This window comes from Microchirus variegatus (assembly GCF_963457635.1).
Source record: "Microchirus variegatus genome assembly, chromosome: 8".
Lineage (NCBI taxonomy): Eukaryota > Metazoa > Chordata > Actinopteri > Pleuronectiformes > Soleidae > Microchirus > Microchirus variegatus.
The window spans coordinates 30,236,751-30,264,573 of record NC_139809.1 but is presented as its reverse complement, the minus strand read 5'-3'; the positions used below and the strand labels follow the sequence as shown (position 1 = coordinate 30,264,573).

The window sequence follows — 27,823 nt, the reverse complement described above, 5'->3', positions numbered from 1 at the left end:
TACAATTTTTAATTTGACAAATGTATTGCAAATATTAATTTAGATGGTTACCCTTCAGTCAATACGGATTTTGATGTGTATAATAATTTGTGCAATGCTGAAAAATAAAATAAACCTTAATGATAATCATGATAACAGTTGTAAAAACAAGAAATAATGATTTATATATAGATATATAAACATATTTTTAATTGTGATTAAGTGAACAAGATATGCCTGTGGTATTCACACTGCTATGTCAAGCTATTAACACTTTAGCTGACTCTGCAGACATAGCAGTCCATTTCTGGCTCACACACACCAGTGGTCTGTCAAGGTCAGTGCACGCAAAAATACTGGCATTTCCACAGTGAAATCTTAAAAGTATCCTGTGACAAAGACATTTACTTGAAAGAAATTATTAAATATTAAGTGAACCCACACATTACTTGCATTCAATTAATTGAGTGGCCAGTTTTGTTTTTTTGTTGTTGCTCAGGACACATTTTTCACGGGATACTGTACAATTTTACAGTACTCAATAGTACACAATAATACAGTTATCATGCTCAGTCCTTTCCAATAAAAAAAACATTCCTCAAAATGTATTTTTTGATGAGTTAAATGAGTTTAAATGATAATTCAGGTGAAAAAAAAGAGATGAACAGCATAGGAAGTTTAAGAGCAACTCTTTAAGCTTTATTGTGTCAACATTATGTCATATTATATGATTCATTAGTGCAAAGCTCAGTGCTTTACTCGGCTGCTTCTTTGCCCTGTAAAACAGATACATGGTTTATGAGTTAGAATTTGTAGGCTTTCGTTGACATATGCATTGATCAGTTTTTATAGTGTTTGAGTCTCGTAGGATGTAGATGATACAGATAGTATAATAATGCCATTTAACTCCCCTAATAAAATAAAAAAAAATTATCTTAAGATTTCTATGAACATTTAGTCCCAAAGTGACATATATGTACCTTTCCAGAGTCCCGGCTCTTGGCTCTCAGCTTGTTGACCTGGGATTCTGCGATGTCGGCACGCTCCTCAGCCTCTTCCAGCTCATGCTGGACCTTCCTGCACTTGGACAGATGAACATTGGCCTGCTCCTCCTGTTGTACAATAAAAAGGTAATTGGTCAAAATAGGTGAGCAGAAATGTTTACTATGAAATGTAACATGATACAAATTAAATGTGATGTACTTACAGCTTCCTCAGACTGCCTCTTGTAGGCCTTCACCTTGAGCTGCAGCTTGTCAACCAGGTCCTGCAGCCTGGCAACGTTCTTCTTGTCCTCCTCAGTCTATAGTAGCGAGTACATGGATTTCCATGTGTAAATACTTAAATCGCAATTATAGCATGAGATTGATTTATCCAATATTATTATATATATTTGGACATTATATTAAATGTCCAGATGACCATACCTGGTAGGTGAGCTCCTTCACTCTCCTCTCATATTTGCGAACACCCTTAACTGCATCAGCACCACGTCTCTGCTCACCATCTACCTCTGTCTCCAGCTCACGCACCTTCAGAAAACCACATAACATGTACAAGGTTTAGAATCAAGGTGTCTTTTAAGCTTCATTACCTTTATTCATCTGAGTAAATGTCTTTCATGATTGTCTCACCCTAGACTCGAGTTTCTGAAGCTGCTTCTTGCCACCCTTCATGGCCAGGTTCTCAGCCTCATCCAGACGATGCTGCAGGTCCTTAACAGCAACCTCCAGGTTCTTCTTCATCCTCTCCAGGTGAGCGCTAGTATCCTGCTCCTTCTTCAGCTCCTCAGCCATCATTGCAGCCTAAATAATAGACCATTTTATTAGAAATACCACAAATAAAACAGTTTAGCTGGAGTAGAATACTTAAACAATGTAAACATACATCAGTGATGGCCTTCTTAGCCTTCTCCTCTGCGTTCCTTGCTTCCTGAACAGTGTCATCCACTTCACCCTGGACCTGAACCAGGTCAGTCTCAAGCTTCTTCTTGGTGTTCAGAAGGCTTGTGTTCTGAAAGATACAAAAGACTTATGTAAGATATTGCATGCATATTGTTCATGTTATTTAAAAAACTCTTTTATGAATGATTGAAGAAATTATTGCATCTTTTTCACCTGAGAGTGCAGAAGTCCAACACGCTCACTGGCATCCACCAGCTCCTGTTCAGCAACCTTGCGACCTCTCTCTGTCTGTTCCAGAGCAGCTCTAAGTTCCTCAATTTCAGCCATCATGAGACCGTTCCTGCGGTCCACCATAGCAGCCTGTTCCTTGAGGTCTTCCTGGGCTCTGACAGCATCATCAAGGTGCAGTTGAGCATCCTTCAGCTGTGCCTGCACATTCCTGAGCTGCTTCTGTGACTCAGAAGCCTGGCGATTGGCATGGCTGAGCTGAATCTCCATCTCATTCAGGTCTCCCTCCATCTTCTTCTTGATTCTCAGGGCATCATTCCTGCTCCTGACCTCAGAATCCAGAGTGCTCTGCATGGAGTCAATCACCCTCTGGCTGTTCCTCTTGATCTGCTCCATCTCCTCATCTTTTTCTGCCAGCTTCCTGTCCACCTCACCCTTGATTTGGTTGAGCTCAAGCTGGACACGCAGGATCTTAGACTCTTCATGTTCCAGAGTTCCCTAGTGAGAACAAAAAGAGAAATTTTCATCCTTGCCTCCAGGCCTAGTCCGCCATTAAAAAGTAATTTCCCATGTTAAAAAAAGTACCTCAGCCTCCTCAAGAGCTGTCTGGATCTCAGACTTCTCAGTCTCCACCTGCTTCTTGGCCTTCTCCAGCTCATGGATGCTCTTACCAGTCTCACCAATCTGTTCAGTCAGATCTGAGATCTCCTCTGCAAAGACATGTGTGTGTAAAATGTCATGAAGCCTCAAAAATGAAATGTTTTCTGAAAAAAACGTGTGTAGACTACAGTCTGTTTGCTAACACAAGCAAATAGAAACTCACGTTGCAGGTTCTTGTTTTCACGCTTCATGGTCTCCAGCTGATCCAGAGCTTCCTCATAAGAGTTCTTCATTTTGAACAGCTCAGTGCCAAGAGAACGAGCCTCCTTCTGAGCTCCTTCAAGCTCTGCCTGACCCTCCTCGTACTTCTGCTTCCACTCTGCCAAGACCTATTAAAATTTTAAAGTTGTCTTAATTTTGTAGTAATAAATAGGAAGAAAAATAACAACATTCCCTTCAAAAACATACTTTTTTGATTTTAAGCTGGGGTTGCCTAATGGAAACATTACCTTGTCGAAGTTCCTCTGCTTCTTGTCCAGGTTAGCAGCCAGTCCATTAGCTCTCTCCACATCAATCATGAGGTCCTCCACCTCACTCTGGAGCCTCTGTTTGGTTTTCTCCAGAGAAGCACACTTGGAATTCACAGCCTCAATCTGTTCCTCAGCATCCTGAAGACGCTGAGCCAACTTTTTCCTATGAAAAAATGTATTTCCCAATGAAAAACCTTCAATTTACCAATACAGAGGAACTTTTAAATCTCTGGGCATCTGGGCATGTTCTTGTTTGGGTAATACTCACTTGGCCTCCTCAAGCTCCTCAGTGCGCTGGATAGCATCAGTTTCATACTTAGTTCTCCACTGAGCCACCTCGCTGTTGGCCTTGGACATGCCACGCTGCAGCTCAGCCTTGGCTTCCTGTTCCTCCTCAAACTGTTCTCTCAGCAGATCACAGTCATGGCGAGCAGATTGCACTGCATGAGCAAGAGCATTCTTGGCCTGAAATAAGAAATATAGATGAGTAAACGGCAAGTCTAAACCTTGCATAAGAATTTTAAGATGCTCTTAAAAATGTCTTTACCTTAACCTCCTCTTCAGTGTGTCTCTTCAGCTCCTCAATCTGCTGAGTGAAGGCCTGTTTGCCTCTGGTCAGCTGGGAGACAAGGGCTTCCTTCTCCTCAAGTTGACGGCCAAACTCACCTTGAGAAAATGATCAAACATTTATTTACTTCAGTATTTGGTTCTTTTACAGAGGGTTGCTGTGTTTTTAGGTTAACTACATACCATTTTCTGTCAGGAGACGTGCTTTGTGTGTACTCAGGTCATTGATTTGACGGACATTTTCGTCATTCTTGGTCTTCAGTTCACTAAGTTGGTCCTCAAGTGTACGGCACATCTTTTCAAGATTTCCCTTTAGTAGACAAAGAAAATATTAAATTTTCAGTTGAGTTCTATAATTTATCATACATTGTTAACCTATATTATAACACCTAAAGCATTGTCTACCTTTGCCTTGGCAACAGCCTCCATGTTGCTGGACAGGTCATCAATCTCCATCTTGTATTCACTCTTTTCCTTTTCAAGCTTCTGCTTGATACGCTGGAGGTTGTCGATCTGCTCTCCCAGCTCAGCGACGCTGTCGGCCTGCTTCTTGCGAAGAGCAGCAGCAGTGGCTTCATGCTGCAGAGTGGCCTCCTCAAGGTCACGACGGAGCTTCTGGAACTCAGTCTCGCGCTTCTTGTTCATCTCAATCTGAGCTGCAGTGGCACCGCCGGCCTCCTCGAGCCTCTCACTGATCTCCTCAAGTTCCCTGGAGAGGTCAGCCCTCTGCTTCTCAACCTTGGCACGAGCAGCACGCTCAGCCTCAATCTCTTCCTCCAGTTCCTCAATACGGGCCTTTTAAATGTAAATATACTGGTTTTAGTCAACATTCAATGTTAAAACAGTACATTCTAAAAACGTATAGTACTACTGCAATATGTCTGTTACCTGAAGCTCCTTGATCTTCTTCTGGAGCTGAGCACCCATGGACTGCTCATCCTCAATCTTGCTCAGGAGTTGACTGGTTTCAAAGTCCTTCCTGTTGGAATGAAAGTGCAACGTAAGTTTGACCTGATATAGAACATGTTTAGAATATGGTTATTGTTCCAAGTAGTGATGGAAACTAAATTAGGTTACTTTTTGATTTTCTCCTCAGACTGCTGCTTGTCATTCTCAAGATCCATAATGGATTCCTGGGCCAGTTTCAGATCACCCTCAAGCTTTCTCTTGGCTCTCTCAAGGTCCATGCGCAGCTTCTTCTCTTGCTCCAGGGAACCCTCAAGCTGCACATTGATATCAGTATTTAATGTCATGGTACAAAATCGTTTTGTTTCGTCAACTTGAGTCATTTTGTAAACTCACATCATCGACTTGCTGCTCAAGCTTGGTCTTAGCCTTGGTCAGAGTGTTGACTTTGTCTTCCTCAGCCTGCAGGTCATCAAGAGTCTGCTGATGAGCCTCCTGAAGGGCTTTCTTCTCCTTGGTCAGCTTAGCAAGGCTCTCATCCTGAGAGGCCATCTCCTCTGTCAGGTTCTTGACCTATGTTTTTAAAGAAAGATGTGGTTATTAATCCATTGATGATCATAATTTTACTTGACATACATAACGTATTCATATTTAAAAACCTTGTTCTCAGTGGCATGTTTCTCCTTCTCCACTTTGGCCAAGGTCAGCTCCAGATCATCAATATCCTTCTTCAGCTCAGAGCATTCATCCTCCAGCTTTCTCTTCTTGCCAGTGAGCTCAGCATTCATTTCCTCTTCATCCTCCAGTCTCTCAGTTGTTTCTTTGAGTTTTGCCTCCATCTGAATCTTGCTCTTGATGAGTCCCTCACATCTTTCCTCAGCATCTGACAGATTCTCTCCTTCCTATGTCATTGTAACAACAGAGTGTTAGCACATCAATATTTGATCATTTAAACTTACAAAGGTTACTCCTGTTTGTTAAATGTGTACTTACGGATGCCACTTGCAGCTGCAGATCGTTCTTCTCTTGCAGAAGAGAAACCATCTTCTCCTCCAGGTCCTTCTTCTTGGCCAGGGCAGTAGCCAAATCTGAGGACATCTTGTCATAGTTCTCCTTCATCTGAGACAACTCCTTCTCAGTTTCAGCACTCTTCAGCAGAGGCTTGATCTTGTAGTAGACCTTCATCCATGGCCAGTGCTTGACATTCATGAATGAGCGGACGTTGTACTGGATGGCATAGATGGCTTCCCTGTGAACAATAATTTGTTGTTACAAAAATTGTTGATGTCCAATATTTCTCTGAACATAAGAGCTTGTTTTCAACATGCCTCCTCTCCATCATCTTCACAAACTCCTTTCTCATGACATATCCACGGCAGAGAGCTTGAGTCATGGTGACCAGAGATGCCAATTTTTCATCTCTCAGCTCCTCAAGGGTACCCAACAGACCGGCTTTGAAGAACACCTAAATCAACAGAAAGAAAGATTTTTAGGTTTTCACATGGTCTTGAAGCAACTGGAACTCATATATTGCCATCAATGGCTCTGGCATTGTTCGTCATCATGGTCATTTTGACCAGGTAAGAATCTGTGAGGTACAACCAACATACAGCCAAGCAAAGAGAACAGGACAAATTAGCCTAAAATGAACAAAATGTCTCTATATGTCCGTAATGTTGAGTACAGAGTCTGTACTCTGCACAACCATCTAGAATTATTATTTTTTTATCTGAAAGAAAACTGTGCTCCAGTGACTAATTATGTACTTATACTGAATACATGAATGCAATGAAGGTGCTTACCTTTGTGTGCCCAAATCTGTACTGGTCATGATCAAGATCAATGGAACCCAGCAGCTTCTCTGAAGCCTTCTTGTTGTCAATGAACTGACCCTCAGGGATGACACTGGCGTTCAGTACCTTGTATCTATTTATGAAAGAATTAATTATGAGTTTAAAAATGTTCTCTACATAGTCTGCATTGTAATATACAAGAACAACACAGTATATTATATACCAAACATTAACATCTTCACTGATACCTCTGTTTGAAGTCACCGTAGAGGATTCTGCTGGGGAAACCTTTTCTGCAGATTCTGATACCCTCCAGCACACCGTTACACCTGAGCTGGTGGATGACCAGGAAGTTCTCCATAAGACCTGTAGAATAGACATGAGTAGGTAAAACAAATATATGTTTTTATTAAACCTATGTAGGCCATCCCAAAAACAAACCCAGACAGGAATACTATACCTGGAGTCTTTGACTCATTGGGAATCAGGCAACGCACAAAGTGAGGATGGGTGCTCCTCAAGTTTGTCATCAGTTTGCCCAAGTTCTCCTGTTGATAGATGATATTACAAATTGTCATTAAATTTAACATAGCAGTTTGTGTAAACTGAATTGCAATGTTAGTCATTAGTTCGACCATACCCTGAACTGTGAAGACACAGTCTGCATAGAGCCACCCTTCTTCTTGCCTCCCTTCTTTGTGGTATCTGTGCAGCAAACAAACACATGATAGTTTTTCAAAGATGTACAATATGTTAAATATTATATGTATGTTTTGCATTCACTTGTGGGACATACCCTCAACAACGGGAGGATACAGGGCAGCCAGCAGTTTAACTGAAGACTTCTGGTACAGCTGCAGCACTGAGTCATTCAGTGGGTCCTTGTTCTTGTCCAGCCAGCCACCGATATTGTAGTCCACAGTGCCGGCATAGTGCACCAGGGAGAAGTGAGCCTCAGCCTTGCCCTTTGCAGGTTTGGGCTTCTCAAATGCTTTGTTTTTGCCCAGATGTTGATCATAGAGCTTGTTTTTGAAGGATGTGTCTGTAGCCTTGGGGAACATGCACTCCTCTTCAAGGATGGAGAAGATGCCCATGGGCTTGATAAAGGTGCAGAGAGAAAAGTATTAAGTGACGTAATTGTTGAGTCTTAAATACAGTAGCATCACATAATTGATGTATACCTTCTCAATCAGCTCAATACAGGCAGCCAAGTCCATGCCGAAGTCAATGAACTCCCAGATGATACCCTCCTTCTTGTACTCCTCTTGCTCCAGGACGAACATGTGGTGGTTGAAGAACTGTTGCAGTTTCTCATTGGTGAAGTTAATGCACAGCTGCTCCAGGGTGTTGAACTGTGAGGGTGGAAAATAATCAGCCTATCTCTTACAGGCACTAACGATGAATCAGTTATGAAACAAATGAAGATGTTGAGCTGCAGTGATTGAAGCTTACATCAAAGATTTCAAAACCGGCAATATCCAGAACACCAATGAAATGGTTCCTTTGTTGCTTAGTGTCCAACATCTGGTTGATACGGATGACCATCCACAAGAACATCCTCTCATAGATAGACTTGGCCAGGGCAGTCACTGAGTTACTGACCTAAAGAAAAATAAATATATTTGTTTAGTGAAAAGCTTCATTTTTTCCCCCAGTTCTTCCACCTTTAAAACCATTGAATTGTGCATATTCCAACATCTCAGAGATGTATCTTGCTCTTTAACTAGTTGTCATTTAATTGACCCTTACAAATTATTGGATGCATAATGCATTTTTATCATAATTTTCCGCACTTCTATCAATGAAATTATTGGATGACATTATGTACTAATGCTAATAGGGTAAGGAGTTAAGGTTTTATGTTAATAATACACATAGCATATCAAACCTATACCTCCAAACATTATTTCATAATATGTCACAAATGCACATTTTAATTAAAAAAGAACAAAAAAATCCACAATTTGTTGTATACCTGAGGTACAGTCTGTCCCTTGGTGACAAACTCATTTCCGACCTTTACTCTGGGATAGCACAGACCCTTCAGCATGTCAGCAGAGTTCAGACCCAACAAGTAAGCAACCTTGTCAGCATCTGAAAATTGTTAGATCACTTAGAATTAATAAGATACAAGATGTCAGCAGTGTGATTAAAATTTTTACAACCATTCACTTGGATATGACATTAACGACTCTGAAGTACTCACTCTCTGTGCCATCGGGCTCAGCCTGCTCCTCACGCTGCTTCTGCTTGAACTTCATGTTACCATGGTGGATCACAGCACCAGTCATCTTGTAGATGCTCATCTTCTCCTCACCAGTGAAACCCAGGATATCAATAGCGTTCTGTGTTCAAACGGATTTGTTAACAAATAAGTTAATTCTTTTTGAAAGTGCATTCATAGGATCACTTCAGGTATCATTTTAAAGGCAAGCAACAACCTAAAATATTTAAAATATTCATATCACTCACATCGGTGGCTTCCAGCTCAACTTTGTCATCAATGCTGGCCACAGTGATCTGACCCATGCTGATCAAGGGGAAGTCGTAGGGGTTGGTTGTGATGAGTGCCGCGTCTAGGAATCAAAAAGGGAGAACAATTTTTTTGTTTTATTTTCTTCAACAAGTAGTTTATTAAGTTCAATGTTGTGTGTACACCCGGTCTGCTCACCAATCAGCTCAGGCTTGTGGTTTGTCATCATCTGGTAGAAGATGTGGTAGCCTCTCTCATCGGGAAGCTGGAATGTCACTCTTGACTTCTCCAGCAGATCTACAAAAGTTGTTGATGAGTCACAACATTGCCAATTCTGAATTTCACTCATCTAGAGTTGCTATGAGGTTTGTTACTTACAAGTCTCAATATCAGCACTAGCCAGTTTGCCGGTTGCGCCGAAATGGATTCTGATGAATTTACCCTGTTTGGGACAGACACATTGTTATACGTCTCTCCACATAGGTAGTTTTTAGGAACAATTCTGTTCTTGTGGAAATAAATTCATACTTACGAAACGAGAGGAGTTGTCATTCCTCACAGTTTTGGCATTACCATAGGCCTCCAGCAGAGGATTAGCTGCAATAATCTGATCCTCCAGAGACCCCTATAATCCAAGGTAAGAAATTGTGTTACAAAAGAACTGTTACTACAGATATATGCGATATACTTCATGTCTTTCATCAAGACATACCTGGAATTTGTTTTGTGATTGCTTCTTGTCTCCTCCCACTGAGATTGTTGCGAAGTACTGGATGACACGCTTGGTGTTCACAGTCTTTCCAGCACCAGATTCTCCACTGGGTATGAACAGAGACTTATCAGAATTTGAGCAGGATATTAGATTCTATTAAAATAAAGCAAAATAAATGTAAAACTTACGTGATCAAGACGGACTGGTTCTCCCTGTCTGTTGAAATAGAAAGCAAATGTATTGAGCATGCATTTCTACAACAGGAATCTGATTCACTCACAGACTTCACATGATGATCAGGACATACCAGTAAGCATGAACTGATAAGCGTTGTCAGAGACAGAGAAGATGTGGGGTGGAGCCTCCATGCGCTTCTTGCCTCTGTAGGCATTGACAACTTCAGAGTCGTACACTGGGAGCCACTTGTAGGGGTTCACAGTTGCGCAGAACAACCCAGAGTAGGTCTGAAAAGGATCAGAAACATGCAGTATAACACGCAACTTAATGTATAGTTGTGAGAGTCATCATGGGTGTTGGGAGAGACTGTCTTACGTAGATCATCCATGCTGCATAACGCTCTTTGAGGTTATACAGGACAGTAGCTTCATTGAGATGGGTCATCATGGCCATGTCCTCCATCTTGTCGTACTTGGGAGGGTTCATTTGAAAAACATCATCCTCTTTGACTGTCCTCTCCTACAACAGGACAGGTCACAGTGAGAACTGATCACATTTACTTTTTAGTAAAGTCTGTCTTTATGATACAAACCTCCTGAGTGTCCAGGACTTTGACGGTGGCTTTGCCACCCTCCTTCTTGAGGACTGTTGCCTTCAGGTACAGCTCTTTGACGTCAGCCACATAGCAGGCAGTCTTGGCATCAAAAGGTCTGGTTTGAGCCTCAATTCTCTCCTTCTCTGGCTTTCGGAGGTAAATGGCGGCCTTGCCATAAAGGGCCATCTCAGCGTCGGTACTCATGGTGGCGGTTTAGGTCTGTGCAACAAGTCAAACAACAGAAATCCTGAAGTGAGTTGCATTCATGCAAGTGGTCAACTGTTAACTTGTTACTGAACTATTAACTGTCCAAAGCAAGGGATTGCCCTTTACAGGTGGCATGCTTTTAAAACCTGTCAACCTTAGCCTTAAGCTTAATTCAGATACAGAACTTTCACTTTACATAATTGACAAAGTAATGAAGTACAAAAAATGTACATACCTTCCCCTTCCCCTTGTGAAAAAGCGTTCACTTCTTATAATCCTGTTTAAAAAATGATGTTTCAGTCAGTGCCAGTCATTAACTCAACTTACATTTTTAAAATTTAAATGATCCTAATTGCTGTCAATGTTTCCAAGTAACAAGGACAAAAAAACTAAGTAATTATTATTTATTTTAGTTAAAAGAATAATATATTTAAATGATAAGATATAAAACAAGGAATTCAATGTGACAGTGACAGCAGGAGATGTTCTCACCACAGAGAGGAGCTTCACCAGTCATCCACCACACAACCTGTAGCCCCTCGTGGACTCCTTATATTCAGTCCAGTTTGCTTACAAAGCAGAGGTTAAAGCAGGGCTGCCTGCCAAATATGGTTAGAATGTCAGCTGAGCCGTGAAAGCACTTAGCATATTTCTGCTGAGACTAAATGAATGTCAGATAAACACCGTATTGAGTGGCATTTTAAATCTTTATTTCTTTTTTTTTTAATACCCAAATGATTTACTTACTAATTGAATACTTAATTTACACAAACTGTACCAACAACAAATGCAGTGTGAAAACCCCACATAGATTAAGGAGTAACACCCCCTGTATACAGTAGTATTTTAAATGTTATTGTTTATTTTTTGGCACTATATTGAAATATTGGAAGTCCATGACATGTTTAAACAAGGATTTTCCTTGCTTTAAGTTTAAATTTATGCCTTGAGATTTTAAGAATAAATCAGGAATGCAAATGTGTGTTAAATTTTATGGCTCACCATTAGTTAGGAAAAGCCAGGGAGAGGAGAGGAGTGACATTTATTTGCTCTCTGATGATCACAAGCAGGTGATCGTCACTTTTTCCCTCCGAATTAACGCGCCAATGTTGTCTGCCCTTGACGCTGTCATTAACTGTGCAGTGTCATCAGTAAAGCGGTTAATTTTTCAATCCAATCAAAATTCCACCGTGGCTCAGAACTATTCTGTTTTCCCAGGAAAGTCCTGTTTATTCTTCACAATAATATATTTATACATATATATTAGTAAACATCCATACAATCATTTACAATTAATGTGTTTATGTAAATTAATTAATTCAATTATTTTATGGATGTGTTTTTTAATGAGTGGAAGTACACATTTATCATGGTCTTCAACCACTAATTCAAAAATGATTTTGCAGCAATGCCAATCTCTCCTGGAACCCAATCTGTAAATGCTTCAAGCTGGGTGATGAAATCCTGTCTATGGTAGGAACAGTAGGTTTGATTGATTGGTGAGGGGAGGACAGTTGTCAGCTAACTTGGGACCCTGCGAGGAACACTTGGTTCATCTCTCTGAGCTACATCTGTCAGGGATCCTCTGCCATGTACTTCATCATGTCATTCGATCACTTTCACAGGCCACTGTGCTGCAGCAAAAGAGGTGGGTGTGCGTATCAATCACGAGCGAGGCTCTGAATTTAGTACATCATTAAACAAACATTCAGTTTTTGCGGGTCGGGCCGCTCGTGCAAGATGTGAGTTTTGCTTGTCCGCTTGTTGTCCGTATGTTTACACGGCGCAGGATAAAAATCACTTTTCTGGCATTTTGTAATGGGGAAATTTTTTTAATTGTGACCCCAATAAATGATGATAAAGGGTGGTCATGTTTAAATCTCGTCAGACAGGACGGTTGTTGTCTTGTCCGGCCGTGAGTCTTACAGTAATTAATTTTTATTGTAAGAAATGTGTTGAACATCATTTTTTTCTGCCTGGTTTCCTGTCGGCTCGCTTTACATTTTCGGGGGCTGCTTCTATCTGATTACGCTTGTTCAATGTAATGAGATAGGCGTCAGTGCACTAAAGAAAGAAGGTGGGAAAGCGGGAGGTCAGAGGTTGGGTGGTGAGGCGTGATCGGGTGGAGAGGGGTGGGGATTTTTGACTTACCACTTTCAGTGAGATCTATTTTTGTCTGAAGAAAAATAAGAGGATAAAAAGGACGGTTGCACAGTCCAGGGGTGAACCAATGATGCACAGACAGATGGGGCTGCCTGGTCTGCTCTGGTTCCTTCAGGTGTCACTTGTCGTGATCCATTTTTCAGAGCATAATTTGTCAGGGAACAAGTTTTCATGGGTGCTATAGCCTAAATTCATACCTGTCATATACGTGTACCTTAATTTGGGTGCATTTTACTCGACAATCGCTTTGAGAAGAACATCTCACAAGATCGTAGACATTCTCCAGAGGACAAACAAACTATGCACTATATGCACGCTCTGTTCCTTCCACAGATGGTGTCTTTAGAAGTTACCCAGAGTGTGAATTATAGAATTTAGCGGAGGGTGTAAACTGTAAACAGAGGGATGCAGCAGTGCTCCAATTTAGTCGGTTTAAACTTTTAATTTTAGGCCATTTTTAAACGTTTCAAATCCACATTTGACATTTAATCGCTGGCAGCACGCAGTTCTCTGGACATTATCCGTAATTTGTAGGGCTGTAGCGATACACTAATCTCACGATACGATACAGGATATTCAGCTCACGACACGATATATATCACAATATTCAGCCAACGATACGATTCGATATAATTCGATACTCTGAATTTTCTGAAAGATTTAAAGGGGACAAAGTGATTTTGGTGACATCTTGCGAGTGTTCCATTTACTTGGATTGAATTAATTGAACTGAAAACTAAAAACATCAATTACACAATATATGTCTCTGACTGCACAGAGTTTACAGCTTGCAAATGCTGGATTTAAATGAATTAAAGATGTGATTAATATGATGAGAAAATCTGTTCCTTTTTATTGAAACAGTGCAAACTGTAGCTTACAAGCTTGAAAAGTAAACAAAGTTCAGTATTGCAATTAACAATGGAGAGTTAAAAAGTGCATCAAGTGGCCTGTTCTGAACAGTTCGACACTGAACACATGAAGCAGCCAGTCTAGCCACCAGGTTAGTAAACATAGTACCATGGCTTTCCCCAACAGTCATTAACTTTTAAACATTTAACTTAAAATTAGTGCTGGGCCATGAACGGCGTTAACGCATGACTCGTTTCCATGATGACTGATGGGAAAAATACACGCGTTACGTCATGTTTACGTGACTCCTGATCGTTAAACTGAGTCTCTAATGTAACGCTAAACTTTAAAAACAGAGGCAGACATACGCAGTACACAGGTATGCAGGTTATTTGTAGCGCTGCTCCAGTTCGGCTGTAGGCTAACGGAGCTAACTGCTAAACGGTGGTTGGACTCCGGTGACACGGCACGAAAAGCTGTGTTACTTTCTTCTTTTTAAACCCGAAGTGTTTCCACACATTTGCTTTTAAGCACGAAATTGTTGGACTTATGTTCGCCGCTATAAATAAACCTGCTATAAATGCTCTACAGGGACACTAGCGGCCGGCTGACCTTATCGCTCTTCCTGCAAGGACGTGCCAGGCGGAACACGGGGGATTTGAATGGGATTTAATGTATCGATACTCGCGGCTGAAAAATCGATACTTTCTGGGAAAATAAAAAATCGATATATACCGCAGAATCGATAAAATCCCCCAGCCCTAGTAATTTGTGGGGAAATATTTTGTAGCGGGGCCCACGGTTGGTGAAGTGGTTAGCGCTCTTGCCTTTGCAGCGAGAAGACCCAGGCCCCGGTTGGAACAAGAGCCTTTCTGCATGGAATTTGCATGTTCTCCCCGTGTATGCGTGGGTTTTCTCAGGGTTCTCCGGCTTTCTCCCACAGTCCAAAAACATGCCATATGGGGGATTAGGTAAATTGGTCACTCTGAATTGACCGCACCAGCCGCTAGTGTCGCTGTAGAGCATTTATAGCAAGGTGTCAGACGTCTACTTTCTCTACATATTCCCATTTTACAGTTGGAACTTTACTTTTTTAACTATAGTTGCCTAACTAGTTATTTTAGTTCATCCCCACTGCCATTAGGCTCTTTGACAGCAACACAGTGTAGAAAACCAACACTTTTGCCAAGTATTATTGTCTTTAAAGTGTGTAAGTCCACATTTTTGACATGTGAAACTTTTATTTTCATGCAAATGTTTTCCTATTGTCGGTTTTTGTGCTTGCCTTGAAGAGATAAGTGAATTTTTCATCCTTTCTTTTTTTCTGCTGTACCTTTATTTTTTATCTTCTGTCAGAAATTAAACTACTAGATTGGTTGTGGTCCAGCCCTGCTTTCTTTTTTTATCTTTTTTTCTTTTTATTTAACGCAACACGAGCCAGACTGTGACCACACCGGTTACACCAGTACTTTAGATCAGTGCAATATCCTGTGCCACTGTACTCACACACACACATACTTTGTGTTGTGATCTGTTAGGGTGTGTTTTCTTTTATTACTAATTAAAAAGTTCTCAGTCATTTTTCAGCCTTCTTAAGTTTTTATTATTTTCTGGTTTCTTCACTCCATATAATGACAAAATCATGAAATGTGAATTTTGGTTTATAACAAAATTTCGAGTCCTCGGAATCAGTTGATCATTTATAAGATTTTATTTTAATTAAAAATTAAAATGATTTTACTTTAATTAAAAATTAAATAGATTTTACTTTAATTATGTCTTTTAAGCTCATAAGTATGACTTTTTTTTTCCTGGTGGAAACGGACTTCCATAATGAGGACATGTTACTCTGCGACACAGAAACCCAGTGTCTGGTGAATGCTTGATAAATCGCTCTGTGCGTGCGTGTGTGTGTGTGCGCGTGTGCGTGCGTGTGTGTGTGTGTGTGTCCGATGATAGCTTTTTGTGCACACTTTACAGTGGCACAAAAAGCGAAAATAAAACGGCTCATACTTTCACTTTCGTTTTGAATGAACAGATCCTGTCGGCTGGCGGCTGCAGGGAGATGCAGTCAGCAGTCCATGGTAAGTCCTTATTCATTTTATTGAACTTATTTATTGATTGATTGAGTTGAATCTTCTTGACGCGTTCTCGTGGGCTTTAATGGGTGTGTGCGTGTGTGTTTTGCGGGTAAATGACGGTGACGCAGAGTCTGCGGTTGTCCTGAGATGACCCCGCCTGCAGAGCACGTGTCTGTGCCTCGTTCTGCATTAACTTAACTTATCTTAACTTAACTGTACATCCACTGAACTTACACTGAGAACACGAGAGGCGACAAAAACCCCTTAAGTAAACACCAGGAAGTGAGTTCTGCGCAAAGGCTTCATTATGAACCCCTACAAGTTATAATGAAAAAATAAATAAAAAATTGATGAATACCATCAAGTAATACTATCAGACCTGGCTGAGGTAGTGTAGTATTTGCCTTTATGTATATGTATATATATATATACACATATACATATATATATATCATTAATATCTTCTTGATGGAGTCCACCATGATCTCCAAACTGAACTAAAATGGCCAACTTTTATTTCACAATGGGAATTTACTTTATTTACTTGCACTTATTTTAGTATATATATTTAATTATCTCCCTGCTTTTATGAACTATGACGTATGTCACCCTGGACCTCAATGGGTCTTTTATCTGGTTAAATAAAGGTTAAATACATACATAATTAAATAAATAAAGGTCTCTTATAACATTTCTTTGCTTTACTATGCACAATAACTGTAAAAATGTAAATAAAGATGGTTTAAATAAATGGTCTAAAATGACTGTATTAGACGACAAAAAAGTGCAGAGACTACACACACTAGACAGACACTAGGGGGAGTAGAGCCAGCCTTCCAATCTCCCCACAACAAGATATTTAACCATCACAATGACTCTGAAGCTGCTAACTTAGGGTAAAAACACCTTTTACCATAGGTTCTCCTTACATACTTGAAAAGTATTCAATAGATATTGCAGATTTCCTACAAACTGTCTTAAAGTGGCACATAATGGCCCCCAATTTTACTTTAGAGTAAAAGCTATGGCTCGTTGACCCCCAAGGGTCCCAGTAATCCTTGTAAATAAGCTGGATTATGACTGTAACGAGTTTCTTTCTTTAATTTGTAATTGTGTCTTTGTGTGTGCATCAGCTGATGGAGTCTGACCATGGATGAGGAGGTCGACCCTGCTGAAGAGAATGTCAACGTCGTCTTGGCCCAGGAATCCAGAGAACTATTCCAGGTCCTCAGCGCTCAGTCGCCCGCCGTCATGAAAGAGCTGTACCGGAGGATGCCCACCGGTCACGCTCGCAAGTCACTGGACGCCACCGCCGCCGCCACTGGCTCCAGCGCAGCAGAGCTCGCCAACGCCATGTTGGAGTACTTGACGGTGGCCAGCGACGCAGACCGCTGCAGCTTGTTGCAGAGCATGTGCATCTTGTGCGAGGACATGCCCATGCGTCTGGAGTCCAGGCTCATGTCGGTGGCGGGATATGCGAACCGTGAGTATGAAACAGTGAGTCTGTACATGCTGACACGTTTGAGTTCAATGAATGGATCAAAAAATAATGATAATGCATTTTTGGTTCCAGGTAGAACCTTTTTATAAAGTTTCCATCTAAAACCCTTAGTGTTACCAAGAACCCTTTATTCAGGAAAGGGGTTTTAAATGGTTCTCTGGATCAAAATGGTTCTTACTGGAACCATTAGTGTTACCAAGAACCCTTTAAAAACCCTTTCTTTGGGAAAGGGTTTTTCAGAAGCAAATGGTTCCAGGAAGAACCTCGGCCCTTGTAGAGGGACCCTTTTGGAACCCTTACTTCTAAGTGTACATCAGAGATAAATAAATAAAGCAAATAAAACAAATAAAATGTGTCACCTAATAGACCTACGAAGAAACAATAAAATAATGTTAACACAATTAAACAGGTCGTACAATAAAACTATAAAAAGTTAGAGTAAAACATGGCTTTTATGATTTAATAACCCTTAAACTGAAATTGTTTGCATCACTTATTATTACATCATTATTTCAGTATCTGTAGTAATATTTAATGCACAGTGACCATTCAAAACAACCAAAATATACACATATAAACACAAAAATAGTCCAAAAAGTAAATAAAAATACACCCTTGGCTATGCCTGTCCTCGGCGAAAAGGGTCGATGGAGAGTGTCTGTCATGAAAATAGTTATTTTTATATACACTGACACATATTTACTACTAAAAATGTGACTTAAACTCTTAGAGACTTTTCCTCTGTGCCAGGCTTCACTGGTGTACGTGACAACATATTCAAATGTTGGTGTTGTTCCTCACATTGAGTCAGTGAGTAGCCTTGAATAAAACACAGTGTAATTAAGTATCATTTAAGGTGATAAGTAGTCTGCGGTTTGAGGAGGAGACCAGTTACTCGTTATTCATTCATTTCGTTCCATTGCTCTGTGTTTGGTTCATATTATAATCATATGTTCTTGCAAGTGAAAGTAAAAAGTAAAAATAAGCACAACTCAGCGTTTCATTTCCGGTTGGTTCACTCTGGGATTCCCCAAGATTTTTATTTTTTTTAATGATGATATAGAAAGTAAAAAAGAAGCCTGAATATGTGACCTATAAACACATACAGACCCAGGATGTCCATATAAGGAGTTAACCTTTTAGAGTTAAAGCTGACGTTGTAGCTTTATTTGATGAGTTTTTGCATTACCCATCCCTTATGTAACCTTTCTGTGTGTTTTTTCTTGTGTTGTAGATGAAAACTCCACCTCCACTCACAGTGTAACAGACGAGGAGTCGTCATGGCCTCAGCCAGAGGAACAGCGTCTCATGAAACGCCCACGGATCGGTACGACTTACACGCTTTACACACTTTAAACTTCATACATACCTCACAATGGCAGTTAAAATACTGTGGTGTAAAGAGGTCGAGCAACGCCAGCTTTTGCTCTAACCTCCTCCTCCTCCTCTTCCTCACATATACTTCACACACTGGTGTAGTGTGATTAGGTTAAGATGGAGCGATTCCTCAGCTCCACTCCGATCACATACCCTGGTATATAAGGGTTTAGAACAGTATTGTATCTGACCGCCAGTGGAAGCTCGTACCACAGTTTGAGAACCATGGCTTTAGAGAATCAGGTGTGGGCATAGCAGAAACAGCCATGTTAACAAGTCCTTGTGGAAAATCGTTGAAACAAAGGACCTTAAAAACTACCTATAGTACTTTTTTTTCCCAGTCAAATGCCTTGTTTTTCCACCAACTCGCCTCGGCACGTCACGGTTATTTCGCGTTTCCACTAGCAACTTTTTTTAGTACCTGATCTGGGGAGGTTCTAAGTGAGCTGAGGTGATTCCTATGTGCGACGTCAACAGACTGTCGGCCCAGGAAGAGACGTCAAGAATCAAGCCGAACTGTTGATCAGTTAAAAATCCTAAAAACGTGTTTCAATCTCCAACAATTACCAGGGAAATGTCAGGAGAACCTGATGAAAAGTGGACTATTGGAACCCACACACACACACAGCTGGGTGAGAAGGGATTTATGCAGAGAATGTGGCACCTACAGCTTCGAAACCCAACATCCGTACGCTGTCAAAGGACATAAGTGCATAAGCTCAGAAGAGGAACTGACTGCCTCAGTTAGAAACTGATGAGGTGCTGCAAGCCGGGATGAGCTGAGATAGAAGAACACGAGAAACTGTGAGGCGTACGGGCAACTGTGGCCTCAGTGGTGATAGGAACACAAGGAGCTGGGAGAAGCCTGACTCTAACACTTTCCATTTCAGGAACAACATCTGAGATCTCTGGTGGAGAAGAGCTCAGACCCATGAGGAACAGCTAAGACACTCGTGGTAGAAGACCACGCATAATCTTAGACGTCATTTACTCCTGTTCACTTTCCTTCATTGTGTAAAATAGATGAAAGTAGCAGCCTTTATAGATGTGTATATATGTATATTTATAAATATATTTATTTATTTATAAATATATTTATTTATTTATAAATATACGTGTGTGTGTGTATATATATATATATATATATATATATATATATATATATATGGGTATATATATATATAGATATGTACAGATCAAAGTAGCAGTCTTTATATATATATATATACGTACACATATATGTGTATATGTATATATATATAATATCTACTTTGATCTATTTTACATAATGAAGAAAAATGTAAAAGAGTAAATGACGTCTCAGTTATGATATATATATATACATATCTATATATAGATATAGATATGTATATATCTGTATACATAGATCTGGGGCTCTTAGTGTGTTTGCAGATATCTGATAATGCATTTTAAAGTCAATATCGTGCCCATAATTCGCCCATCCCCATGTAAATGCCGTTGAAAATGATATTTTGTTTTGCGTGCGTACCAAAAATAATCCGTTTGAATGATTTCTTTGTTATGTGAAGCAAAGAATCCAGAAAGTATTCACACTTGACACTTTTCTTTTTAGTTGACCATGTAGTGATTGATTCGTCGTTGATTGCCAGCCCTACTGTACAGAACTGTGTTTGTACGCTGCTTTCATCAGGGATTCACAAGGGAATTTCCTGAAGGCCTGGGACTAAAGAGCTTTATGTTTGTGACAGCGTTAGCAGCGTGTGCTGCTGTCAAACAACATGAAGACACAATCATAAAACACCGGCCATAAAAGCCCCAAAGAGAAAGTAATCCCATTGTTTTCATTCCACTTTAAAGTGTTAAGTGTGAGGGAGTGAATGTGGTATGTTTACTATGTGTCTGTGCTGAGGTGTCAAATTACCTGCACCACTGCAGTCCTTCTATTGTCTTTAAAGCATTTTTTTTCCGTGATGATTGAAGTATTAACCAGTATTATCTCCCCCTGAGGTGCAGTATATTAAAGGGCCACTGTGTAGCATTATTAGTATGCTTGTATAATTGAATTTATACATCTTTTTAAACTGCAGTGCAGTCTTAAATTATTCGCGTTGGTTCATAGCGGGTTACTGAAGTTACGCAAGTTTGTTTTATTGTTTCTTATCATCACAACAGTTAGATTTTATCAGATGGAGGAAAAAAAAAAAAAAAATTGGCTGAATATTATGTGTCGTATGAGTAGATTTGTGATTAGATGGAGATGATCACATGGTTGTGGAGTCTTGGAGAGGAGTTCTATGGAGCAGGAATTTTACTCTAATTTAACAGCTTCGGAGTCCCTGTGATGGTTAAATGTCTTGTTGTGGGGCGTTTGGCTGTAACCTGAATCAAATACTGTGAGACACAATCCATCACACGTCTCTTCTTCTGCTTGTTACGACATGTTTGAGGTGGGCAAAACAAACAAAAGAAATTGCATGCCAACCATAAACACATCTGTGAGCTCTCCTTCTGTCTGTGGAGGCCTGCGCTCCATCAACAACAAGGCTTTAGCTCCCAACAAGTAAACGTAAAGTTTTATTGTTATTTTTTGAGTGGAAGAAAACTCCCTCCAAATTAAAGTTTGTTGTTTTCCAGGTGTTGCTGCACACATTTATCCATTCTTACGTTTGTCTGTTTTCTTCCCGTGATCGTCAGTTGTATTTTTTAGAGTTTTAGGGTATATTTAATATACTGTATTAGTGCTGGGCACGCTAACGTGCTAACCGCCGTTAATGTGTTAACATTATCGTACATTAACGCAGGACGTGTTTCCATGACGACTGACCAGAAAAAGACGTGCATGACGTCATGTTTACGCGCCGCGGCGCCATTTACCAGTTAGCACTGATAGCGCCTACAGTCGAACTAAGGCGTTTTGTTTATTAAAGGGAAAGAGCAGCGCTACAAATAACCAGCGAACCTGTATACTACGTATGTTTGCCTCTGTTTACCGTTACTTTAGAGACTCGTTTTAACAATCGGGAGTCACGTAAACACGATGGTCACGCATGTCTGTTTCCATGTCGGTCGTCATGGAAACACGTCATGCGTTAATGTGTGTTAACGTTGACGCCGTTAACGGCCCAGCACTAATATATATAACTAGAAAAGCACTTGGAGAGCGCAGACCTCAGCCAAGGCAGCTCAGTGCCTACAAAATAGCGATAAAAATAGTGATAGCATCTACGGATCACGCCAACAATTTAATCACTTGTTATCACTAACAATCTATCGCTTGTATATTTCCTGACTTTTCGAGTTATGTTGCTAACAGACTGACAGACAAACAAACTCTGGCAAAAACATTTTCCTCCTTGTTTCCAAAAAACATGTTCTTCCTCTTACAGAATGATGTCCTCTGTAATGGTAATGGTCTTCTCTCCACAGACCACTGGGGGCAGTACATTGCGGAAGTCACGCGTTTAATGCGGAGACGGTGGCAGCGGCTGAGTGAAGGCCTGGTGAAGGAGGTCCATCTGGAGACTGTGTGGATCAGCCCGAGACCGGCAAACCGAGGCAGGGACAGGGACCGGGACAGAACCGATCAAACGCCCGCTCAGACGGACAGAGCGAGCAGAACACCAGGTCAGCGTTCGCATATTTAAAGATAATTCATGTGGCATGGGACGGAATGAGATTCTGACGGCAGCAGAAACAGAATTAAATGTATTGTGAAATGTTTTTTGAGACACTTAAATAAGCAATTCATGTTTAGTTTAGTTACAGTTTTCTAGTTTGCTAGTTTTTTCTGAGACGAAAAACAAGATGCAAAATGAATGTCCGTCATGCTAAAGTTCGCTCACCTTCTTGCTTGTAAACTGCAGCACATTGATCGGTAAACGTTGTTGTGGAAATTCTCTGCTGCTGGTGAAGAATGAAATAGAGAACTTCTGCCGGCCGACAAGTTTTTATTTTCTTTGCAAGGAAAAGGTCAATCTTCACAGGAGTGATCTGAGCTGGAGAAAGACCCAGAGCATCGTGAGCCCTCCACTTTATACCTGAGCAACTCACCTTATACATTCCTCCAATAGACAAAGAGTCTTCCTTTCCAGGCGGTGTTTTAACATCTCTTTGTCTACTGTAGGTATCAGGGAGCTGACCCCCTATGGATGTTGTAGGAAGGTGTAAGTTCAGGCTAAGCACAATACACAAAAGGACCTGGTATTCTGTGTTGGGCAGGTATAGGGTGATGGGCAGTTGTAGCTCTGAGAGAGAGAAATTAAATTTACCATTACAACATTCACAGTCAAAGACACGCATTTCTTGGTCGTCATTCGAAGCTATTCCACGACGAAATGGTTTATAAAACAGGGAAAAAAAACTACAAAATATATAAACATCAATCAGTTTCCTAGGATGGATAATGCATGTTTGTTAACTCAAGTCATGTCCTTCACCTTTACTCAGAGCCTGATGGGGATTTTGGTTCTCCTGAGTCCAGAGTGACGCTGGACTCCTTCCTCCAAGGATGTGAAGGAAAAGTGACCGTTGTCGTTGGCCTGGCAGGATCAGGAAAAACTCTGCTCATGTCTTGTCTCGGAGAGCAGTGGGCAAGTGGTCTCGTAAGTACATGCTGTACATATTTTAAATCATTTTGCTATCTAGTGGTTATATAGCACCTTTTGTATTTGCGTTATTCAACCTTCTCTCAGCAGCTGCAGCATCATTTATTCACGTATTTCACTTCCTGGCCAGTGTTTCTGTCCCCTCACGCTCCCTCCTCTTGTCCAGGGCCCGATCCCTTTGTCCTGCCTCTTTGTCCTGCTGGAGTTCCGTCAGCTCAATCTCCTGTCCGGCCCTCTGTCCCTGTCTGAGCTGCTGTTCCGACACTACCTCCCTCCACACGGGGGCGACGATGCAAAGGTATGCCAGGATTTTTAACCCTAATGTAACAGCTTCAGAGTCATTGTGTGATGGTTAAATCCACAACAGTGAGGATAAAGAGGTAGACGATGGATAGATGTTTACGGTGGTGTCGTAAAAAATATGTACTCCAAAACTGTAGGGGGCGCCCCATAGAGAAAAAGGGCAATAAAACAACTAGAGCTGCAACTTACGATTATTTTCTGGATTAATCAATTAATCGTTTTGTCCATAAAATGTCAGAAAATGTAAAAAAATGTTGATCAGTGTTTGTTAAACCTGGAAATGACGATGTTCTTGAATGTTCTTGTTTTGTCCATAAACCAAAATTAAAACAATCAGAAATATTGACGATTAATTTAGTAATCGATTAACCAATGAATTGTTTCAGCTCTAAAAACAACCAGACTAACAGCTATTCTGTGTGCTTCTTTTATCTTGAACAGCGAGCGATCGTAGATTACCTCCTGTCCAATCCGGAGCAAAGCTGCTGGGTGCTCGACGGCTACGACGAGTTCCACGACAAACTCGCCCGACAAGAAGCGCAGGCGGAAAGGTTGAGCGCGGAGAACCCTCTGCCCGTCGCCGACCTGGTCTCGGGGCTCCTCAGTCGTCAGCTCCTCCCAGGATGCACCGTGCTGGTCACGTGCCGCGCGCGCGACGTGGTGGATTTGGACGGCGCGTCAGACAAAGTGGGGCAGCTGCTGGGATGGGACTGTGCCGACATCAGGGAGTACGTGGACAACTTCTTTGGAGTGAAAGGTAGGAACCTACAAGAAGTGACCATCTAATTCAGCATCCGAGCCGATAGCTTCTGATTGCTAACGCTTCCGGCACACGCTAAAGTAAACATTGATGTTAGCTGATTTAATGTAGCTTACTAGGGCTATCAAATATTTTTGTAATAGAGTATTCGACAAATTATTTTCCGATTAATCAAGGATTCAAAACGCAAAATTATTATTTATATATATATATATATTTTTAAATTCGATTACTCCATTCATTGAGGAATAATCGGTAGAATACTCGAGTACAAAAAGATTAGATAGCTGATAGCTAAATCAGCTAACATCAATGTTTACTGGAAGCGTTAGCAACTAGATGCTATCGGCTCAGACGCTGAATCATTGAGGACGTGCTGTTGTGCTACGCCAGTTGCAGTTAGCAGTGGTTACACTGCAGCATGTCGGCTTCTTGTTTAAGCTTTGGACATTTTCAGCCTTTTTACGGGCAGTTTGAAATGCATGCGGTGTTCGTCTGCTAAAGCGGTCCATGTGGAACAATGATCCCAGCACTGAACAGGCCGCGCGAGATAGGAAGTAAACAAGGCAGAGTTTTTGCCTCGAGGAGTTACTCGAATCACTTAATCGTTGCAGTCCCATGCTTGGGTTTCTCTGCTCTCAAGACATTTTCTATCTTCTCTCCAAAGGTGACTCAGCAAATAAAGGCCCTGGTCAAAAGGCAGCAGATCTCCTTCTTTCCAACCAGCACCTCCTGGCCATGTCTTACCTCCCAGCCCTGTGCAACATCTGCTGCATCTGTCTGAAACATCTTCTGCAGGAAGATAAAGAACAATCCGGAGGAGGAGTGCAGGCTGCAGGAGGAAGAAGAAGAGGAAGGAATGAGGAGGACATGGATGGCAGAGCTCAGCCGTCCCACACCCAGATTCCCTCCACTCTCACCCAGGTCTACCTCACTGTTCTTGATGCATTTCAAGGAAAACGTGACAAAGCAAAGGCCACGAAACGTCCACCGAGGTATCGACGAAAGATTAATGTTTCACATTTACTGTACAACCTCAAAGGAATGGTTTTAAAGGGATGCTTTAATTAAGATGAGATAAGGTTATCACATGTAGTAGGAAGGTAATAAACTTAGTGTAGGAAATACAGATTTGATGTCAGTTTCATGTACTCTTTTATTAGTTTAGTTCAGTCAACAAAGTTTTTTAAACACAAACAAGTATTTGTTTTCTGTGTCTTCAGTTCTGCGTATAGGCAGACTGCTCTGAGTCACTGTCAGTCAGAGATGTGTGAGCTCGCTGAACTGGCCTGGAGAGGTTTAGAGGAAAGCAAGATCCTCTTCTTGAAGGAGAATATTCCTGCCAATGTTTTGGACTTTTCAATCAGGACTGGGCTTCTCTCACAGGTCACACACATCATCCCCACATATATACTGTCACAAATCCAAACCTGACCAATTAATGACATGATCAGTAAAGTTGCTCTGTGTTTGAAGGTGGAGCTCAGGCTGGCGGACGGATTTCCTGCCGAAGCCTATTGTTTCATTCACCTGACCGTACAGGAGTTTCTGGCTGCGGTCAGAATCATGAGCAGCGATGATGTCAGCGACTCACAGCTCAAGAAACGGTAAAGAAAAGCAGTTTGTTTTCCTTCTTCTTTGTTTCATATACAGCTGTTAAAGGGGAGTCTCTGTCAAGGGGAGAGTTGTAGTCTGTAGATGTGTTGTTTAAAGGGACACTGTGTAGTATTTCTGGGTTTATATGACCCAAAATCCACTTTTTTATACGTGCTCCTGCATTGTCTAGTCGCTGTATAATAGTTTTTGTTTCATTTTCGTAGTTTCAAAAATGTATGTAAAATAACATCGCGGGCCGCTGTTGCATTGCCACTGTTAGCAGCGAGACGCCATGTTTCTACCGGAGCCTGTAAGGACAAACGCTAGAGAACAAATCAAGCGTCGCTTTACTTGTAGCGGAAGTCTGCTCTCAGGGGAAGGGAGGGGGTGAGCAGAGGAGCAGTTTGTTGTTGTAAATTTCAGCCTCTCCTCTAGATGTCACTATAAACTACTTCACCTTTAATTTATGGAACAATGGCTTGTTGCGCTGTAAATGTCAATGTTCTACACTACACAAAATTAATTAATTAATTAATTAATTAATTAATTAATTAATTAAAGGGAGATATACATTATATATACACATTTTAAACATTTTTAACACTGTTATTTTTATCCATCCATCAATTTTCTACCACTTTATCCTCCATATAATTTGTGATTTTTTTACCTACTACTTTAAAGCCCTGTGGCCTAACTTATCTTTCCTAAATACCTACCTACCTAAGACAGGTTAAATACTTATTCCTTAATGCTAATACTAATATTTCAGGTTAGGTGAACTGACTGCTCTAAAAATAGAACCAGGTAACTGAAGCTTATATTTTAGAATTTTTGAATTTCACAGGAACATGCAAATTAATAAATGTGTAACTTTAAATTGGCCATCTGTCATCTAATGTGTGGTTTGAAGCTGTAACACAGACTGGAATCAGATCCATTCACACTTAATATATGATATTTAAGTGTATATATTTATTTATTTACATCTATTTAGTATAGTAATAATTATTTTATTTTTTTTATCTTTACATTTTTCTTTTTAAAAGTGTAAAAATGACGGGTATAAAACATTTTAGGTGAAGTGAACTTGTTGTGTGTGTCTGTCTGTAAAAATAGACTTGGTGTGAAAAACATGTCACAACAACAACAACAACAGCAAAAGAATCATCGTCAAACGTTCCAAACGTCAAATCTGATTTAAACATAAATAATGCACACAGAGCGGACTTTTGAAATACTTCATATTTAAAGACGCAGGGTTTATTTTTTGTCGTTATTATAATTAACCGCGTGCTGACACAAGTGCGCTATAGGATTTGACCAAATAAAGTCACACTGTATATTCCAGGAATAACTATAGCTTCCAGGAAGCCAAATGAGCTGTAAGTGGATCTGCGTCTGTGGGACATGTGTGTGACCTGACGCCCTAAAAGGAGACACACACACATACACACACACAGCAGCGAGGGTGTGGGGGTGTCAGTGAAAGTGAGACTCAGCTGTGACGCAGCTCAAGGTTGTTTCCTGTCACACACTGCTGAAGACTTCAGTATAAATACCAGTCTGTCCGAGGAGCCAGAGAAGATGCTGCTGCTGACGGACGCTGCACTGTTCAAATCATAACTACATGCAACGGATAGATAGATAGATAGATAGATAGATAGATAGATAGATAGATAGATAGATAGATAGATATGTAATTTCTCAGCTAGCTTTTAGTTACTTTAGTGGTATCATTTGGCTAGAAGATAGTTAGATAGATAGACAGACAGATAGAGTCAGAAATGTCGTCTTTCAGCTATTTTTTTCGCTACTTTAGCTCTATCTTTTGGCTGATAGATAGATAGATAGATAGATAGATAGATAGATAGATAGATAGATAGATAGATAGATAGATAGATAGATAGATAGATAGATATCATCTCTCAGC

The 27,823-nt window shown here is 40.7% G+C and overlaps 2 protein-coding genes across 3 annotated transcripts in view; one reads left to right on the top strand and one right to left on the bottom strand.

Annotated features, from left to right (window-relative positions):
- Positions 1-719: 719 nt before the first annotated feature.
- LOC310930528 (myosin heavy chain, fast skeletal muscle-like) lies at positions 720-10,680 on the bottom strand. Of its 2 annotated transcripts, XM_083893551.1 has the most exons (38): positions 10,462-10,680; positions 10,245-10,388; positions 10,000-10,156; positions 9,881-9,908; positions 9,693-9,798; positions 9,513-9,605; positions 9,359-9,422; positions 9,179-9,277; positions 8,980-9,083; positions 8,714-8,852; positions 8,483-8,601; positions 7,960-8,109; positions 7,689-7,859; positions 7,304-7,604; positions 7,148-7,212; positions 6,968-7,055; positions 6,756-6,873; positions 6,517-6,640; positions 6,043-6,179; positions 5,708-5,963; positions 5,374-5,616; positions 5,111-5,287; positions 4,886-5,031; positions 4,697-4,787; positions 4,214-4,603; positions 3,992-4,118; positions 3,789-3,907; positions 3,510-3,706; positions 3,221-3,404; positions 2,935-3,100; positions 2,697-2,821; positions 2,097-2,609; positions 1,867-1,992; positions 1,614-1,784; positions 1,407-1,511; positions 1,187-1,282; positions 960-1,091; positions 720-755 (listed from the first exon to the last, which is right to left on the bottom strand). In XM_083893551.1, exons 1-38 carry the CDS (start codon positions 10,666-10,668, stop codon positions 735-737), a joined length of 5,799 nt encoding a protein of 1,932 aa, XP_083749677.1. In that variant the 5' UTR covers positions 10,669-10,680; the 3' UTR covers positions 720-734. The 2 variants fall into 2 exon arrangements, with proteins under 2 accessions (XP_083749677.1, XP_083749676.1); XM_083893550.1 differs by lacking the exon at positions 10,462-10,680 and having other exon boundaries at positions 10,245-10,387.
- Positions 10,681-16,910: 6,230 nt separating this feature from the next.
- Positions 16,911-27,823, top strand: part of nlrc5 (NLR family, CARD domain containing 5) — a gene marked incomplete at its 3' end in the record, with an annotated part of 32,638 nt that continues 21,725 nt past the window's right edge. Inside the window, exons 1-9 of the mRNA XM_083894317.1 lie at positions 16,911-17,250; positions 18,503-18,595; positions 22,054-22,251; positions 23,074-23,228; positions 23,398-23,529; positions 23,976-24,291; positions 24,962-25,289; positions 25,518-25,680; positions 25,771-25,901. Coding sequence (XP_083750443.1) covers positions 16,917-17,250; positions 18,503-18,595; positions 22,054-22,251; positions 23,074-23,228; positions 23,398-23,529; positions 23,976-24,291; positions 24,962-25,289; positions 25,518-25,680; positions 25,771-25,901 — 1,850 coding nt within the window. The 5' untranslated portion in view covers positions 16,911-16,916. The remainder of the gene's footprint in view (positions 17,251-18,502; positions 18,596-22,053; positions 22,252-23,073; positions 23,229-23,397; positions 23,530-23,975; positions 24,292-24,961; positions 25,290-25,517; positions 25,681-25,770; positions 25,902-27,823) is intronic.